Below are 20,036 nucleotides of genomic sequence, written 5' to 3' on the forward strand. Positions count from 1 at the left end.
GAAGAAGTGTCTCTCGACTCCATCTGCCGCTTCGGTACCAACCACGCTGCGGCGTAGTACCTTTGAGTCGGCAGGGACTTCCGGCACTGGCAGTGCCTTTCAAGCCGCGGACCCTAAGCTGGCAGGCTCTAAGAAGGAGGGAAGGGGGAAGACCGCCTCCTCTACCTCGGGACCGACAACACACAAAAAGCGCTCAGTACCGAGTGACTCTGTACAACAAGCAACACTGCCACCTCCTGATATTATGCTGTATTGCACAGATACAGCTCCGCAGATCCCCGCGCTGTCCTCGGTGTGATCTATGCAGGCTCTGTTCCTACCGACACGGCAAGGTCCCCTAGTACTGCCACAATTCTCGGTACCGGTATCTCCATCAGTACCACAACAGTTTCTTGCTCCTAAAGACTGGACAGTTTCCCCAGTACCAGAATCACCTCTCTTTGGTACAGATACTGCTTTGGTACTTTCGCAGCCGCTCACTCCAACGACAAGAGCTGCTCCTCCTGAGGATGTGGAAGGAGAGGCTTTCTTGTCCAACTGTCTTTACCCATGCCAGCCAGTGTTCGGTCTGCACTTCAAGAGCACCCCAACCTCCGACTCAGCCTGATTTTCAAGAGTGGTATGGTCATCCGTGGGGACCCCTGCCTGTGCCTTTCCCACCTCAGTGGGCATTCTGAGACCTGTGGGCAGCTTATAGATAGTTTTACTCTTAACACCACAACTGCCACCATGGAGATACACAGACATGCTATACCAAAATCCACAGTGCCACCAGATGCACCTCCCAAACAGAATTCTGAGGAGGCGGAAGAAATCTTAGATCAGGAGGCAGCTCCTGCTACCTTCACCTGACTCTCACCAGATCAGACTGTTATGCCTTCTACACCTACTGCTGGAGATGATCACAGGAACTTCCAGGATCTCTTCAGATGGATTGCTGACACGCTCCAGATAACCCTCGAGAAGGTCTCCAAATCATGACACGAGCTCTTGGATATACTCCACACATCCACCTCCTCTAAGATTGCCCTCCTGATTAATTCAGCATTCATGGAACCTGCTAAGAACATATGGCTGACCCCCACTACCATCCCTCCCACATCTAAGAAAGCAGGCAAAAAATTCTACATCCCTTAAAAAGGGATGGAATTTCTATTCACACATTCTCAGCCAAATTCATTGGTAGTTGATGCAGTTAATGAAAAGGGCAAACAACGTTCCTCCAGAACCACCCCTTCTGATAAGGAGTGGAAATGACTAGACTTACTTGGCCGCGAAGCCTACATGCCAGAGGACAAAAGGGAGCAGTTGCTCATTTCTGAGGGTCATCTCTTGGCTAGGACAGCCCTCCAGGCATCTTTGGACTCTGCTGACAGGGTGGCAAGGACCATCGCAACCGCTGTAGTAATGCGCCAGGCATCCTGGCTTCATCCTGTCAGGATTCCCCAAGGAAGTCCAAGCCACTGTATAGGACCTTCTGTTCAAGGGTCCAAAACTGTTCTCCAGCAAGATTAATGAGTCACTTCAGTTGTTGAAAGACTTGAGCCACTCTCAGATCTCTTGGCATTTATATGTCTGCAATAAAACGTAAGCAAGACCGGTATTATACATTGCAGCAACCCAAACAAATCCCATACACGCAGCAACCGAGACAATATGCTAACCAACGGAGTAGAAAGAGACCGACCAGACGCGGCCCAGACTCCTCCCAATCTACCATCTCTCAACAATCAACATCCAAACAGCAGATTTGAAGGTTTGGTCCAGGGCTTGTCCGACCTCTCTCATCTACTGCTGCCTTCATTACATCCCACCAACCATCCCTTCACCAAACACCTGATGCCGTTCTATCCAACCTGGTGAACCATCACTTCTGGCAGATAGATTCTGGAAATCATCAGGACTGGCTACGCCATCCAGTTCTCTCCATCCCATCTACCCACCCTCCCTCCCCATCCCTCTTCAGGGACCTCTCTCACAAGCCTATCCTGAGACAGGAAGTGGAGCATCTCCCACAACTGGGAGCCAGTTCTGGTACATCACAGAGGGAATTCCCTTTATTTTTTAACACGAAAGAAATCTGGAGGATGGAGACCTATCCTTGATCTCAGGACATTAAACAAATTCATCAGAATGCAACGATTCACAATGGTTACATTATCCACAATCGTTCCAGCACTGGAACAGGGGGATTGGTTTGCAGCCCTCGACCTGCAAGATGCATATTTTCACATTACCATACGCCCAATGCACATGAAATTTCTTCAGTTTGTACTGGGACAGGATCATTTCCAATATACATTACTACCCTTTGGCCTTTCCATGGCCCCCCAGATATTTTCTAAACTTCTTGCTGTGGCAGAGGCTCATCTTCACAAGCATGGGGTCATGATATGTCCCTACTTAGACGACTGTCTAATCAAGGCTCACACTCAGGAAGAAGCTGGCGCAGTCACGCAGCAGACTGTATCATTTTTTACCAGTCTAGGTCTACAAATAAACCTCCAAAAGTCCACATTAACACCAGTTCAGTAACTGGACTTTATCGGCACACACCTAAATTCTAGGGAAGCAGTAGCATCATTACCTCCTGAGAGATTTACCGTTTTAATGAACATCATCAATACTTCAGTGCACAGACCCAGGATATCCGCTAGGATATGTCTCCAGCTACTAGGTCACATGGCGGCGACCACATATGTGGTAAAACACGCCAGGCTGCACATGCGCTGCTTGCAGGGTTGACTCAAGACGATGTTCACACCACACAAGCGCAACTTCAACAAACTTCTAAGTATACCAGTGTAGCCTGCATGTTCCACATAAACAGGGAGGTCCGAGGTCACATAAAAATGTGGACATGGTGTATACATCACAGCATCACCATATCAGCCACATATCTACCGGGGTCTCAGAATGTCATTGCCAATGCCCTAAGCCAGAGGTTCTCAAACGATCAAGAGATCCAAAGCATATTCCACCAATGGGGGTTCCCCGCATTAGACTTGTTCACCACGAAAAAAAACAGCAGATGCACAGCTTTTTGCTCCAGAGCAGGTCTGGGATCGGGATCCAGAGGCGATGCATTCTTCATTCCCTGGGACTCATCCCTTCTTTATGCCTTCCCTCCCACCCCATTGCTGTCCAGGGTCCTGCACAAGATCAGAATTGATCAAGTCAAAGTCATCCTGATAGCACCAGCATGGCCCAGACAAACATGATACCTATACCTGAAACAGATGTCCTCATCCTTCATCTCTTCCCCCCACCCGGCATCTCCTCACATTTCTTCCAGATCTCCTCTCTCAAGACGTGGGCCAGACTCTGCATCCAGGTTCCAGGGTGAGGATATAACTTGTTCTGACGACATTAAAGACATCCTGCTGAACAGCAGGAGGCCCGCTACACGGGCTGCGTACTTACATAAATGGAAGAGATTCCACATGTGGTGCCTAAACAAACAAATCGACACCACCGCCACCTCAATTATACCAGTAGTCCTGGACTACATGCTCTACCTTAAGAAATGCAGCCTTTCAGTGAGTTCACTGCGGGTGCATCTGGCAGCCATTACAGCATTCCACTAGAAAGTGGATGGTGTTTTAGTCTTTGCTCACCCAATTACCAAAAGGTTCCTCCAGGGAGTGCGCGACCTCTACCCAGAACCCAGAGTCCCAATGGCACCGTGGGACCTGACTTTACTGCTTCAATCTCTCACAACTGCACATTCGAACCCCTGGCCACATGTTCCCTTCTACATCTTTCCATGAAAGTGGCCTTCCTACTTGCTATCATGTCTGCGAGACGCATGGGAGAAATTGGTGCTCTTATGGCTGGACCACCCTATACAGTTTTCCTCAAAAATAGGGTCACTCTCAGACCTCACCCCAAATTTTTGCCTAAGGTCCCTTCTTCCTTCCACATCAACCAGCCTATCCATCTTCCCACATTCTTCCCTAAACCTCACAAGAACAGACAAGAAGCGATTTTCCACACACTAGATGTCAGAAGGATGCTAGCCTTTTATTTCGAATGGACTAAATCACTTAGGAAAACGCCTAAATTGTTCCTTTCCACCATGGAATCCTCTAAAGGCAAACCCATCTCTAAACAGAGATTTTTCCAGATGGATTTCAGATTGCATGCAGGTCTGTTACCGACAACATGACCTGCAGCCCCCCTCACGGGTCCGAACACACTCCACCAGATCAATAGCCACATCGGTTGCCTTCTTACACAACGTGCCTATTACTGACATATGCAATGCAGCTACTTGGAAATCGCCACATACATTCATTCAACACTACATCATTGATCAGGTCTACCCATAAGGGATATGGGTATCCTTATGGGAGGCTACCCATAAGAATGGGAGGTCTTTGGAGGGATAGCTCAGTGGTTTGAGCATTGGCCTGCTAAACCCAGGGTTGTGAGTTCAATCCTTGAGGGGGTTATTTAGGGATCTGGGGGAACTATGGGGGATTGGTCCTGCTTTGAGCAGAGGGTTGGACTAGATGACCTCCCTTTCAACCCTGATGTTCTGTGATATTCAAAACTGCTTAGCAGACATGTTTACCATTTGTAGAAGTCAGCCCACTTATTTAGGAGGCTAAATCAGGATTTCAGAATCTAAATTTGAGGGGAGGGATAGCTCAATGGTTTGAGCATTGGCCTGCTAAACCCAGGGTTGTGAGTTCAATCCTTGAGGGGGCCATTTAGGGATTTGGGGCAAAAATTGGGGATTGGTCCTGCTTTGAGAGGGCGTTGGACTAGATGACCTCCTGAGGTCCCTTCCAACCCTGATATTCTATAATTCTAAGATTTACAGTCTCTGAAGACTCAGCCTCTCAGTTTGGTACTGCTGAGTCAAAGGACTCCTTCTCCGGTACCGGTAGAGCTGGAAGGCCCTGGAGCTTGAGGGAGAGACCTGGCTCTGACAGTGTTTCAGTACCCTGTACCAGGGACAAGGAGGGCGAGTATAAGCACCCCGATCTAGTACCATCAAGCTCAGTCGTGCCATCTGAACATATCTATTTGACACCCTCGATCCCGAGCAAACAATGGCACCAGAGTCCATTGACATCTATATCAATATGCCTGCCATCAACAGTACTGTCATTTTCGATTACCACATCGGTAATGATTCCCTACTCAGTACCACAAGAGTTTAGATATGTGAGGAACCTGTCCATAACAGATGAGCTGGAATTTCCGCTCCTCATGAGTACTGAGTGTCTTTCGGTACCGAGACCTTGGTCTCCAGACTGCTACCATTCCTCAGTACCACAAAACTCTCCAACCTTTTCTATGGAGGCTCCTGCATTGGATGATGTTGAGTAGGCTATCTTCCATCGGGACAGCCCTTGCTCTGTTCCAAGAATTGTGATTCAGAGACTGAAATAGTAATATAGTTTGGTTTTCATAGCGCTTCTCATTTTAATGGTGTTTTGCAGACCTATAAGGTAGATACTGCTAGTATGTTAACAATGTAGGCAATGGAGCAGCTATTATATGCTAACCAATAACTTGTATGCAGTCCTTGTGTCTTCTTCTTACTTCTAGTAAACCAGATTTGTTTTTCCTAATGTTAGTTAGATGTTTGTTTCACTTAGAGAATCACCAGAGAAGAGAACTTTTTAAGCCTCTTCTTAACATCTAACCATATCATACTCCCTTACCTCTTCCCAACAACTGTACTTCAGTGTCAGCATAGGGTACGTAACCGAGTCGTGGTATAGAAGTCAAATTCAGAATTTCCTGTCCCACTTCTAAAAGTGATGACAAGTTAACCATGAGAATTTTAAGTGATTTTGAAATCAATGAATTTGCCAGTAAAATCAGTGAATTTGCCAATAGGGCAGAGTGGTTCTCAAACTTTTGTACTGGTGACCCCTTTCACACAGCAAACCTCTGAGGGTGACCCCCCCTTATAAATTAAAAACACTTTTTTATATATTTAACACCATTATAAATGCTGGATGCAAAGCGGGGTTTGGGGTGGAGGCTGACAGCTTGTGACCCCCGCATGTAATAACCTTGTGACCCCCTGAGGGATCCTGACCCCCAGCTTGAGAACCCCTGCAATAGGGGAAAAGTGCTTGTAGAAATAGTCTACTTAACAGTTATTACTTTCAATCCAGTACAATTTAAAAAAATAGAAGCAAATGGAAGGTCATGGAATTTGCATCGATTTCCTGAGCATCTTGCACAGCCCCCAGGACAAATGCTTGCAATTTTAGTAGAGCTGTCAACTGATTAAAAAAATTAATCGTGATAAATTAATCATGCCATTAAAAAGATTAATTGCATGATTAAACAATAATAGAGTACCATTTATTTAAATATTTTTAGGTGTTTTCTACGTTTTCAAATATATTGATTTCAGTTAGAACACAGAATACAGAGTGTACAGTGCTCACTTTATATTTATTTTTTATTACAAATATTTGCACTGTAAAAAACAAAAGAAATAGTATTTTTCGATTCACCTAATACAAGTACTGTAGTGCAATCTGTTTATCATGAAAATCGAATTTACAAATGTAGAATTATGTACCAAAAATACCTGCATTCAAAAACAAAACAATTTAAAACTTTAGAGCCTACAAGTTCACTCAGTCCTACTTCTTGTTCAGCCAAATGCTCAGACAAACAAGTTGTTTACATTTACAGGAGATAATACTGCCCGCTTCTTTTCCACAATGTCACCTGAAAGAAAGAACAGGCATTCACATGGCACTGGTGTAGCCGGCGTAACAAGATACGTACATGCCAGATGTGCTAAAGATTTATATGTCTCTTCATGCTTCAACCACCATTCCAGAGGACTTACACCCATGCTGATTATGGGTTCTGCTCGATAACAATCCAAAGCAGTGCAGACCGACGCATGTTCATTTTCATCGTCTGAGTCAGATGCCACCAGCAGAAGGTTGATTCTTTTTTCTTGGTGGTTCGGGTTCTGTAGTTTTCGCATCAGTGTTGCTCTTTTAAGATTTCTGAAAGCATGCTCCACATCTCGTCCCTCTCAGATTTTGGAAGGCACTTCAGATTCTTAAATCTTGGGTCGAGTGTTGTAGCTATCTTTAGAAATGTCACGTTGGTACCTTTTCTCTGTTTTGTCAAATCTGCAGTGAAAGTATTCTTAAAATGAACAGCGTGCTGAGTCATCATCCAAGACTACCATAACATGAAATATATGGCAGAATGCGGGTAAAATAGAGTCGGAGACATACAATTCTCCCCCAAGGAATTCAGTCACAAATTTAATTAATGCATTCTTCTTTTAATGAGCGTCATCAGCATGGAAGCATGTCCTCTGGAATGGTGGCTGAATATTTATTAAGTATATTTTAAAATATAAAGACATTATATAAATAATATTTAATAAATTTCAGTTGGTATTCTGTTGTTTAACAATGCCATGAAAACTGATTAATTGTGATTAATTTTTTTAATCAAAATTAATTTTTTTGTTAATCGTGTGAGTTAACTGCGATTAATCGACAGCCCTAAATTTGAGTAAAGTTTGCCACACTTTTTTATTTATAGTTGATAGAATTTGATATATGATAGTCCAGCTGTAAGTTGCTGTTACCTATTTAAAATGATTCTTTCAGGGTGGATTTGATGTAAATTAAATTGATTTAAATCACTAGTCAGGAAGACTTGATTTAATCATGGTTTTCTACATAAAAGTGCATTCTTGTTGGTTGTTATAACCTTAATACATATTCTTCACAACTCAGATATAGATGTAGGTTTCATTTTTAGAAGGTACACACTATACATTTTTAAACAGTGATTTATTTTGAAAACTTTTCAGATTAGTTTTACAGCTATATCAGAAAATGAATTATTGGTTATTTCATTTACATTTCATTTATTTAAATAAACATGATTGTACCTTAACATACATTCTCTCCCAGTTTTGCTACCTTTTAGGAATGTCAGGATGCTCTATATTTCTTAAGGAAGAGCTATGAACTATACCCTTATTAATATTCAATAGTGTGTGTAAGTGGTGTATTTTCAAAGCATTAAGCAGAGATTTAATCAGATATCTCTCATGGAGAATCCTGAGTCTCATATGTAATGTCCTATATATGCTTCCTTTCCCAACCTATCTCCCTATCCCCAAAAAGTGGTGGTTTTTGAAACATGTAATTCACAGATAGAATGAAGCCTCTCAGAGCATGCAATTTCACATACTCCAGAGATATATGGGAATGTCTTGTTATCTTGTGCTAGGGGAATTGATCTGCTACTGCTGTGCCGCTTTTGTTGTGAATTGTGCTTTTAATTCACCTTTAATACTCATAGAGCCTAGAACAGGCATCTTTTTATACTTGCTTCTAAATAAATAAAATTAGATGCCAATTCAGTTTGTCAAGATCTTATTAATATCTAAAATACACAGAATCTTGACATCTAGAAACACCCAATAACTTGTATCAGTTTGTTATCAGAGCCAAAATAATTATTTGATTTAAAAGAACTGAATCACAAGTAAATTATTTATTTTAGGATTTCTTATTTAATTAGCTAAATGAAAGGGTTGTTGTAGCTTTAACAGAACTGTAACTTGCACTGGCAGCTATTAAAAACCTCTCCCTGCCCCTACTTATGTTAGTTGAAATGAAAAGCCATTTCACCACCCCCTGCTTTATTCTGGCTCATTTTGTTTTTAAATATTTCTCTACCAATTCTGTACTTTTTCAGCTTCTCCAGCACCAGCAAGGACGGGCCAAACAGGGAGCTTATCAGGCAGCCCAAAACCTTTCTCTCCTCAAGCCTCAACACCTATTGCTGCTAAGCAAGAAAGAACTTCCACTCCAGGAAGCATTCTGAACCTTAACCTTGGTTAGTTCTAACTTTTGAAAGTCTAATACTGTTATAATAATGTAAATTACAGTGGAATGGATGTGAGAGAGTAGCAAATTGCATGTATGTGGATTTAAATGACCATAGTACTGAAGCACCTGTCACCATTGTTTCATCAGCAGAGCTATGCTATATTGTTTGAAAAGCTGGAAATGAAAGGTACATTTTTAAAAACACTTTTTTTCTTACTGATGAAAGGTAATAGTTAGTAGATTATATTTAGCTGGACTCTCAGAAGGCTAAACGAACCCTTAGTGCCAAGGCTATCAGTACTGAGCTTCTCTTCTACCGTAGTGGATCTGCTTATTGTAGGTACAGTGTACTTCAGCCGAACAGACAATTAACCATAAGAAATAGTTTCTGTAATAGTGGAATAGAGTATGTGCTAAAGGTGAGAGTCAATAGCTGGAGTGTGGTAAATTACTTAAGCCAGATGGCTTGGATTCTTAGAAGGTGAGGTTAAGGGTTATGTAGGGAGTTTTAAATGAAATGCTTGGCTGCCTATAGTTCTTGTTGATACAGATGGAATTTTAAATCTGACAGTGCTTTCTGATTGACCTTTTAACATAGTTGTCTGAAGCTTTTTAGCTGGAACATCAGTTATCTCTTCAGAGTTAGGAAAATGTACTTTTGTTAAAATGTCAGTTTTTCCAAGAGTGAAAACAATGGATGGACTTTTTGTGATAGCATCAACTGTGCCAGATATGGATTACATTCCATCCTGAATACAGTAGTCTTCAGATGTGACTCATTAGGTCATATTGCCTTGTTTGAAGCATTGTGAGAATGGGAATTCTCTCCAACATGACTGAATGAAAGGCAAGAGAACGGCAGCAATTCATATGTTTCATGCAGAGAGCCATGTGGTAGTTCTTCCTTTTAAGCACTATGTTCACCTGCTTAGTCAGAGGAAATCTACTGGAGATAAGTCAACTATAGATACTCCTAGGTTGGCTGAAGTTATACTGCCAGTCAAGGATGGGGAATAATGAGCAAAACTGTACATTGATGTTCTCAGAGCAGAGATCCTTGGAATCAAAATCGGAACTACCTTTAACAGATTGTATGTCTGAGGGAGAAAAGAGGAGACCCTTGTCTTACCTTGTTTTACGTAATCTTTGCCTGCGCTTACATCTTGTCATGTCCAACTAATGTTATTTGTCTGTGGGTAAAATTACTGCAGCAGAGTTTTAGTGATTAGTTTTCTTTTAACATATTTAGGGTCCAATTTTCAAAAGTTCAGCACCCAGCTGAACAATGGGAGTTTCTGGGTGCTCGCCATAGTAGTGATGTGTTACTTAATTCCTTCATTCTGGTCATCCATTACATGATCCTGCATACAGTGCAGTGGTGTTCCATAAATCAGTGCAGTACTGGGGTACATAGTGAAACTTTCTGTCTGTGTGTATTTGGAACATTTAAGATTAGTCAAGTGATTGATTACATAAAGGTGTTCTTGGGGCATTACTCTTTCTAGCTGCAGAACAGTATAGGAAAAACAGAGGAAAGTTAATTGTCCAAAGAGCTATACAGTGTACTACATTAAACTTACTTTTTTTTTAACACATACTTAGACCTTGGTGACTTATTTATATTTTTACCAAAGCTGAAAAAGAGCATCCATCCAAAGCTCTGGACACCCCGGCAATCTTTTAAATTACAGAGTTATGCAAACAAATATGCTTCCTTGATAGCTTCTTAAAAGCAATACCTCTATCACAGCAAAATTTAAGTCCACCAACAGAATCCCTCCATAATGCAGCCTCACCAGTGTAAAAGCCAAGGACAAGAGATAGGCATTTCAGTTTACCCTGAAGGCCCAGAAACCGAAGCTGTTTTGATCATGGGGAGGGGACTAAATTCCAAAGCTGAACAGTCCTCCCAGAGAACACCTGTCACTTCCCTTTCTTACACCTGGAGGGTTCCAGCTCCAGAGCCTCCACTTGAGTGCAACTCTGACACTGTGGCTCAGGGACAGAAGCAATCCCTGAGAGGCTGTAATACGTGTTTTGGTAAGAGCAAATTAACATCTATTCTGGGAGAAGTTCACCGTCTCCTAAATGTAATTTTGCTTCAGCACATCTTTGGGTATTACTGTTTAATAGAAGCTCAGATTTCTAGACACGATTTGTGTGTTTCTCGGTTAAATGTACTAGGTGAAGATGATGATTTTTCCAGGAACTGTATATTGTACTCTGTTTTGGTTATTCATATCCTTATTCTGTTCTCTCTGTGTCAAAATAATTATGTAAAAGCATAAATATAAATTTTGAATTTGTAACAGATGTGGATTTGGGTCTACTTCTCTGTTGAGCACAATGCAACGGTTACTGGTGGGGAGATAGAATAGATGTAAAAAGCGAAGAGATAGGCATTGCAACATGCCCTGAACACCCAAAACCCAAGCTGTTTTGACCAAGGGAAGAGGGACAGTTTTAGAATTTTTCAGTATACTTTAACTATTTTGTTGTTGCTTTTTGTGCTGCGTGTGCAACATAGATTTCTTTAGCCTTGTCAGGGTTTCCCCCCCATACACTCTGAACTCTGGGGTACAGATGTGGGGACCCACATGAAAGACCCCCCCAAGCTTATATTTTACCAACGTAGGTTAAAACTTTTCCAAGGCACAAATCCCTTTCCTTGTCCTTGGACTGGTATTGCTGCCACCACCAGGTGATTTAGACAAAATATTTAGGGAAGGGTCACTTGGAATCCCTATCCCCCCAAACCCCTTTACCCCCTTTCCTGGGAAGGCTTGTGAATAATATACCTACCAATTGCCTTAGCAATGTGAGCACAGACCAGACCCTTTGCCTTCAGGACACTGAAATCAATCAGGTTCTTAAAAGAAGAACTTTATTATAAAGAAAAAAGTAAAAGAATCACACCTGCAAAATCAGGATGGAAGGTACCTTTACAGGGTAATAAAAGCCACAAACAAATAAGAGCCACAAACAAATCCTTCCCCCTCAGATTTGAAAGTATCTTCTTTCCTCATTGGTGCTTCAGGTACCAACTAGGTTAATTGAACTACTTAACCCCTTACAGGTAAAGCAATCCAGTACAACTGCCAAGGAGGGATTTTATGCTACTGCATACATAAAGGTTGCTATCCTTCCCTCTATATTCATGACAGGTCCATATCATGAAATTGCCACTTGGTGACTATGAAAGCAAGTCTCCTTGCTGAATTTTAATGGAAAGCTTTTTCTGAAATCCTAGAAAGAGATTCAAGGTAATGATTTTCATATTAATCAATAACAATCAAACTAAGTAACTGAAAACCAGCAGGCAGGGGGGCAATGTCAGTCATCTGAATAATATTCTCCATGTGGTTCATTGTCAAGTTGCTACTGCCTTTGTCTGGCTCCAATAGAGTTATCTAGTCTGGTTTCTTACAAAATCTATGTTTCACATAATTTTTTTGAATTGGATTGGTGTTTTCAACTCTCACTGATCCTGCTTAGACTAATTGGCTATCGAGTGCCATTTCTTGATGCAGCTAAATCCGTTAGGGCTGTCCATGTTCTCATAATTAGTTCACTTTACCAGTAGAACCCCTCCTAAAACATTATTAAATGTTAAGAAACCAGTGATAGCAACGAAGTTCTTGCCACAGAATAATTCGTATGGTCCCCTTTTACAAATTCACTGTTCCTAAAACTATAAATTATATACTGTGTATCATCCATAGCAGTAGGGATATATTACCTGACCAGGATGTTGATAGTGACTGAAATGCTCAGGGAGATTAGAAAGGCTATTAAAATAAAAAACTCAATAATAATGGGGGATTTCAACTATCCCCATATTGATTGGATACACATAACCTCAGGAAGGGATGCAGAGATAAAGTTTCTTGACACCTTAAATGACTACTTCTTGGAGCAGCTAGTCCTGGAACCCACAAGAGGAGAGGCAATTCTTGATTTAGTCCTAAGTGGAGCACAGGATCAGGTCCAAGAGATGAATATAGCTGGACCGCTTGGTAATAGTGACCATAATATAATTAAGTTTAACATCCCTGTGGCGGGGAAAACACTACAGCGGCCCAGTATTGTAGCATTTAATTTCAGAAAGGCAAACTTGACAAAAATGAGGAGATTAGTGAAACAGAAATTAAAAGGTACAGCACCAAAAGTAAAATCCCTGCAAGCTGCATGGAAACTTTTAAAGACACCATAATAGAGGCTCAAGTTAAGTGTATACCCCAAATTAAAAAACATAGTAAGAGAACCAAAAAAGAGCCACCATGGCTAAACAACAAAGTAAAAGAAGCAGTGAGAGGCAAAAAGACATCCTTTAAAAATGGAAGTTAAATCCTAATGAGGAAAATAGAAAGGAGCATAAACTCTGGCAAATGAAGTGTAAAAATATAATTAGGAAGGCCAGAAAAGAATTTGAAGAACAGCTAGCCTAGCCAAAGACTCAAAAAGTAATAGCAAAAATTTTTTTAAGTACATCAGAATCAGGAAGCCTGCTAAACAACCAGTGGGGCCACTGGATGATTGAGAATGCTAAAGGAGCACTAAGGATGATAAGGCCATTGCAGATAAACTAAATTAATTATTTGCATCGGTTTTCATGGTTGAGGATGTGAGGGAGATTCCCAGACCTGAGCCGTTCTTTTTAAGTGACAAATCTGAGGAACTGTCCCAGATGGAGATGTCATTAGGGGAGGTTTTGGAACAAATTGATAAACTAAGCAGTAATGAGTCACCAGGACCAGATGGTATTCACCCAAGAGTTCTGAAGGCTATTGAAGTTACCTGGGATATTTCATACTCCAGAGCTAAACTCTGGCCTCAGTCACACCCGTGCATGGCTAGAGATGAACATGAGCGGTGACTTGAAATAAACAAAGCTCTGAAACACCAAATGTTGTCTGTAACCTATCATTTAAATCAGTGTCGGTACCAAATGACTGGAGGATAGCTAATGTGATGCTAATTTTTAAAAAGGACTCCAGAGGTGACCCTGGCAATTACAGGCAAGTAAGCCTGACTTCAGTACCGGGCAAACTGGTTGAAACTATAGTAAAGAACAAAATTCTCAGACACATAGATGAACATAATTTGTTGGGGAATAGTCAACGTGGTTTTTATAAAGGGAAATCATGCCTCACCAATCTACTAGAATTCTTTGAGGGGATCAACAACCATGTTGACAAGGGGATCCAGTGGATATAGTGTATTTAGATTTTCAGAAAGCCTTTGACAAGGTCCCTCACCAAAGCCTCTTAAGCAAAGTAAGCAGTCATGGGATAAGAGGGAAGCTTCTCTCATGGATTGGTAATTGGTTAAAAGAGAGGAAACAAAGGGTAGGAATAAATGGTCAGTTTTCAGAATGGAGAGAGGTAAATAGTGGTGTCCCCTAGTGGTCTGTACTGGGCCCAGTCCTATTCAACATATTCATAAATGATCTGGAAAAAGGGGTAAACTGTGAGGTGGCAAAATTTGCAGATGATACAAAACTACTCAAGATAGTTAAGTCCCAAGCAGACTGCGAAGAGCTACAAAAGGATCTCACAAAACTGGGTGTCTGGGCAACAAAATGGCAGATGAAATTCAGTGTTGATATATGCAAAGTAATGCACATTGAAAAACATAATCCCAACTGTACATATAAAATGATGGGATCTAAATTAGCTGTTACCACTCAAGAAAGAGATCTTGGAGCCGTTGTGGATAGTTCTCTGAAAACATCCACTCAATGTGCAGCGGCAGTCAAAAAAACTAACAGAATGTTGGGAATCATTAAGAAAGGGATAGACAATAAGACAGAAAATATCATGTTTGCCTCTATATAAATCCCTGGTACGTCCATATCTTGAATACTGTGTGCAGATGTGGTCACCCCATCTCAAAAAAGATATATTGGAATTGGAAAAGGTTCAGTTAGTCTGCATTTTCATTTCATTCTAAAATTAAGTAATTTTACTACAAAATTTTCATTTATGAGGACAGTGGTGGTTCCCCTCGCCCCTTAAAGTATCTTTCTTAATTAAAGAATTCTTTTTATAATGTCTTTTTAGATCGCAGCAAAGCTGAGATGGATCTGAAAGAACTGAGTGAATCAGTCCAGCAGCAGTCCACACCTGTGCCGCTAATTTCACCAAAACGACAGATTCGCAGCAGGTTCCAACTTAATCTTGACAAGACAATAGAGAGTTGTAAAGCACAGTTAGGTATGCCCAACGTCCATTAAATAAGGGGAGCGTGAAACCTAAACTCAAAGGAAACTTTGATTTAAGGGTTGGTTTTGTTTACAAACTTAAAAAGTATTTTTCCATGTTGTAAAACCTTAAACACTTTATACCCTAAAATGTAAAATCAGATGATAATGTTTGAATACTTAAGGAAATACATTTTGAATGTGTTAAGCTGGAACAATCTAACGTATAATAGAACCTGCTGTTACGAATCTCTCTTAAGAGCTTGCACGTTTTAACCTATGTTCTTTGCACCTTTCTGACCTAGATTAATATACTTATTTTGTGGTCTTATTTTTCCTTGTAACATGAAAAATTAAAGAACTGTAGCTAGTTCACTAAACACTACCTGGTATTAACATATCCAGTTACACATGATAAGGGGTGGTGATACTATTAAATATTTGTATTGCACTATTGCTTTGCATGGCACTCCATAGTGATTTAAAAAACGACACCACTTCTCCTTGGAAAATCATCCTGTCTAAGGTCCTGATTTGCAAACATGCATCTAAGTAACTTTAGTCACATGGGTGGTCCCATTGATTCTAATGTGATTACTTTTGTAGTTAAAGTTACACATATGCATGTTAGCCAGATTGGCCCTAGGTTAGACAAATTTAGAACACGAAGATAACTGATAAACGAGTAGGCAGGGAAAGGAGGGCCAAGGGTTAAATCCAGTAAAAGTGTAAATCAGATTATAGAGAGTGACATTCTGACATTCTGAAAATCTTAAATAGAGAGTGTGGTAGGACACAAGAGGAGGAGGATGTAGCTTAGGAATGGAAGTCAAGGTAGTAATACAAATGTACTTTCCAGTGTATAGAATCATGCAAAATATTTTATTTTTCTATCAAATCACAGAGTCACTATCCAGTTTATGTGGAATAGAGTACATTTGTTTTGTGTTTTTTTCTGTTTTAGGAATCAATGAAATCTCTGAAGATGTTTATAACGCAGTAGAACATAGTGACTCTGAGGATTCTGAAAAATCAGACACTAGTGACAGTGAATATATCAGTGATGATGAACAGAAATCAAAGAATGATCAGGAAGATGGAGAGGACAAAGAAAGTGGAAAAAGTGACAGAGAGTCACTGACCATGAAAAAAAAACCTAAACCCTCAGCTCCTGCTGAAGTCAAAGAGGAACTTAAAAGCACAAGTCCGGGAGTGGAGAAAACAGATGTCCCTGTCAAAGAAAAGGCGAATACAGACTCTGAGAAAGACTTTTCTGAAAAGGGAAAAAATTTGCAGCATCCCGCAAAAGAAAAACTGAAAGGTAAAGATGAGACAGACTCTCCAACTGTGCATCTGGGTCTGGACTCTGATTCAGAGAGTGAACTTGTCATCGATCTGGGGGAAGATCCTTGTGGGCGTGAGGGACGGAAAAACAAGAAAGAATCTAAAGAACCACCTCCTAAGCAAGATGGTAGGTTTAATTTATTTTCTTCTTTCATTTATGTGACAGACATAAAAGCAATGAACCCATAGTTTTCAATAATTGCTGGTCTCAGTGAATGATCGTTCACAGGAGATAGGTGCCTTTCACTAGTGCTCAGTATTGTAGCACATATACTGTACAACCTTGCATGAATTTGGAATTTAATTTGCAAGTTTTTCAAGATTTTTGAATTTCAGCCATAACCATCACTCTTCTGTGAGCCCCGCAACAACATAATGATCCAGGAGATATTAGACTTGATCAATCACTCCCAAATATGTGTAATCCCACTAAAGTCAAATTTAACTGCTCCCATTAGTAAAAGTCATAAGAGCAAGTCTATTATGTACAATATCAGTTCATGTTATCCATGTGTTAATAATGGTAATTGTAAATTGCAATTAGCCATTAAGAAAAGTACTTTTCGCTAGCTGTGCTCGGCATTATAGCTGTTAGATAAAAAAATATTTGTCTAGACCAGTCAGTATTGTGGTAAGATGTGTGGTATATAAACCTAGCTAGATCTTATATTTAAGTTCTTTATTTTTCATATTAGAGAACTTTCTTTTTTTCCTCTTTGATTTTCTATCTTTTTACATAGTTTAGGTAGCATGTTGAATCAAGCATCCTATATAATGAAAGCTCTATAAGTGTTTTCATTCAGATTGCTAAGTATGGTCGAGAAGATGGATGCTTATTTGGTGCTTTTGGACTTTGAATCTTAAGACATGGACTATAATAGATAATTGTCACTATTAGCAAATCAGGGAAGCTGAGAATGTGTGTTGAGCTAGAAAGCAGCATATGACACACTTTCAGATGTGGATCTAATTTCTGGACTGTTTATTAGTTACCAAGGTTCTTGTTTAATTGAACAATAGTTACTCATGGCACAGATTTATTAACTTCAGAACGGTTATTGAGTTATACGTTAGTTAATACATTAGAAAAAGTTATCAGTAAAATGACTAGTACTGAAAAGCTATAATTTTTCTTATAGATGCAAATTATATTTAACATTATTGAATTGAACATTTTTGCTGATTTAAAAATAATGTAGTATACAAAAAGTATATAAACAGCAAATAATTGACTTATGAATTGTTTACTATTTGTAACAATTCTGACATACTTCCATCTGCAGGTGATTCAAAGATTAGATTCACAACTTTTTTAGTCAGGATAGAGTGGGGCTTTCTTTCACTTCAGTGCCTGGGAAAATTTGCTTTTTGCCAGTCCTTTAATGAATGGATCATAATCCATGAATGGGTGACATCCTTCTGTTCTTCTTTTGATTGAACAGAGATCTCACACAGTGGTTGCCTGTATTGTATTGCCTTTACTATTTGCTCTTGCTATAGAGCTCCTGCCCAGAGTAGGAAACCACATATAAATATTGAATGATGTCAGAATTAGTCTGCAAAATGTAGATTATCAGACTGGGCCTCACAGTAAATCTTTTCTGGTCCTGCTATTTATGATTTGGTGACCAAAGGAACCATTATTTTGTTTGGGACTGACTTTTGCTGTTGCATCAGTAAAATGTCTGACTTGACAATTCCAACCATCGTATGTAAGAATGGGATATCCTGTTCCAGTTCTGGGCTTTTGACACTACACTTCTAAATAAAGATAAGTCTTCCTCTCTCAGTCCATCTGTAAACACAGTGGTCTTCTGACTGACATGTTTTCTGATAGGATGCCACTCTTTTCTTTCTGACTGGTTGGCTTAAGATGGAGTTACCAATTGCAATTTGATTAGGGAGGACATTTTTAAAGTAAAGTAATTGGTCATGTCAAAGCAATCTGTGTAAGGGCATGCATGTCGGAAACCTGAATAAGCAATGAAGCAGTGAAGAGTTTATTGCTTTTTTAAATGAGTGTTAGTTTTTCTGTGTCAGACTGCAGAAGAAAGCAGTCTCTTCTCCCCTAAGAGAGTAGACGGATTTCTTAGTGTCATTATTGTCAAAGATTCATAATATCTGCATAAAAACTGTTGTGATCCAATAAGAAGTTGTGGGAGATTTCCAATATATGTTGAACCCATAAATCTCCGATGTGCTGTACACAATACATTAACTTAGAGAATTGACAGTCCACTTTTGATTCAGGTGTTTTCTGAATACCTTATTCTTTCATTTCTTTGGCTTTGCCTGTCTTCAGAAAGTATTCTCAAGTGTGGGGTAAAGTTGCATTCCCTTTAGTTGATATTTAGATTACCACCTACATCCTAGCAGAGGCTAACTTGTCACATTTCTATCATAGTGAAGGCAAGAGATGTTTTATAAAATGTCTAGTAGTTGTGAATTGACTCAAAATACAGGTATGTGGGAAAATGCTTGGGGATGTGAATTTCACATACAGGAAAATAATTTGTTTTATTGGAATATGCATGTGTCTCTCTTCTTTTCCAAAACTGTGGCTAGAAATAAATAGACCAGAAATCTCAGTGAAAAGTCAATATTACATTTTATTTTTAAGTTGTAGGTAAAGTTCCACCTTCTTCCAGTGCAAGCAGTCAGCCTCCACCTGAAACTCCTGTGCTTACCCGGTCTGCAGCCCAAACTCCACCAGCTGGAGTCACAGCTACTACCAGTGCTACTTCTACTGTCACTGCTCCAGCAGCAGCCACAGGGAGCCCTGTGAAAAAGCAGAGGCCACTTCTACCTAAGGAAACAGCCCCTGCTGTGCAGCGAGTAGTGTGGAATTCTTCAAATAAATTTCAGACGTCGTCTCAGAAATGGCACATGCAAAAGGTACAGAGGCAACAGCAGCAGAGCCAGCAGTCTCAACAATCACAACAACCTCAGTCTTCTCAAGGGACAAGATATCAGACAAGACAGGCAGTAAAAGGTAACACTTGTAACAATGTGTCCATGGTGCCCTAATTGCTTAGTAGTGTTCATGGTGATCCAAGCCCTTCTAGCCAGGAATTCTACCATGAAAACCAATATCTCAAGTATGGCTCCACTCTGAAAAGTGACTCTTTAAAAAGGTAACAGCTTACTAAACTTATCAGCTTCCTGTGGTATGTCTTTAGAATCATTAACCCTTACTTTAATTACAATAAGTTTGCATACTTGTGCCATTGTCAACCATCACAGCTCTAGAAGAGTGAACTGAATTATTTTCTGGATCATAGAATCATAGAACTATAGGGCTGGAAGGGACCTGAAGAAGTCATCAAGTCCAGCCCCCTGTGTTGAGGCAGCCATCAGGACCAAGTACACCTAGACCAGTGATACTAAGACTGAGGCTTGGGAGCTGCAAGTGGCTCTTTAATGTGTCTCCTGCGGCTCTTTGCAGCTCATGATATTAAAACATTGTGTGATTTAATTATTAACCAATCTAAGTTATTACCCTATCAGGATTCTTTTACTATGTTATTAACCAGCTGTAGTTGATAAAATAATACTTGTTCAGAATAACCAAGACTATCTAGATAGGTAGTAGTAAATGAAATAATGAATTCACACTACTGCGGCTCTTTTGGGTA

General features: G+C 40.2%; 1 protein-coding gene and 1 long non-coding RNA gene across 19 annotated transcripts in view; one reads left to right on the forward strand and one right to left on the reverse strand.

Annotated features, from left to right (window-relative positions):
• Window positions 1–20,036, forward strand: part of ZMYND8 (zinc finger MYND-type containing 8) — a 122,922-nt gene that overhangs the window by 83,525 nt on the left and 19,361 nt on the right. For 12 of the 18 annotated variants that reach the window (XM_027822270.3, XM_043526690.1, XM_037915992.2 and 9 more), the window contains 4 exons: window positions 8,722–8,862; window positions 14,918–15,070; window positions 16,022–16,528; window positions 19,022–19,393. In XM_027822270.3, coding sequence (XP_027678071.2) covers window positions 8,722–8,862; window positions 14,918–15,070; window positions 16,022–16,528; window positions 19,022–19,393 — 1,173 coding nt within the window. The remainder of the gene's footprint in view (window positions 1–8,721; window positions 8,863–14,917; window positions 15,071–16,021; window positions 16,529–19,021; window positions 19,394–20,036) is intronic. The other 6 variants (XM_037915995.2, XM_037915999.2, XM_043526691.1 and 3 more) reach the window with 1 other exon arrangement.
• The window catches only part of LOC122462639, a 50,433-nt gene that overhangs the window by 8,094 nt on the left and 22,303 nt on the right, over window positions 1–20,036 (reverse strand). The window contains exon 2 of the long non-coding RNA XR_006285323.1: window positions 1,268–1,575. This is a non-coding gene — a long non-coding RNA (uncharacterized LOC122462639). The remainder of the gene's footprint in view (window positions 1–1,267; window positions 1,576–20,036) is intronic.

The sequence above is a fragment of the Chelonia mydas genome, chromosome 13 (genome assembly GCF_015237465.2).
Source record: "Chelonia mydas isolate rCheMyd1 chromosome 13, rCheMyd1.pri.v2, whole genome shotgun sequence".
Lineage (NCBI taxonomy): Eukaryota > Metazoa > Chordata > Testudines > Cheloniidae > Chelonia > Chelonia mydas.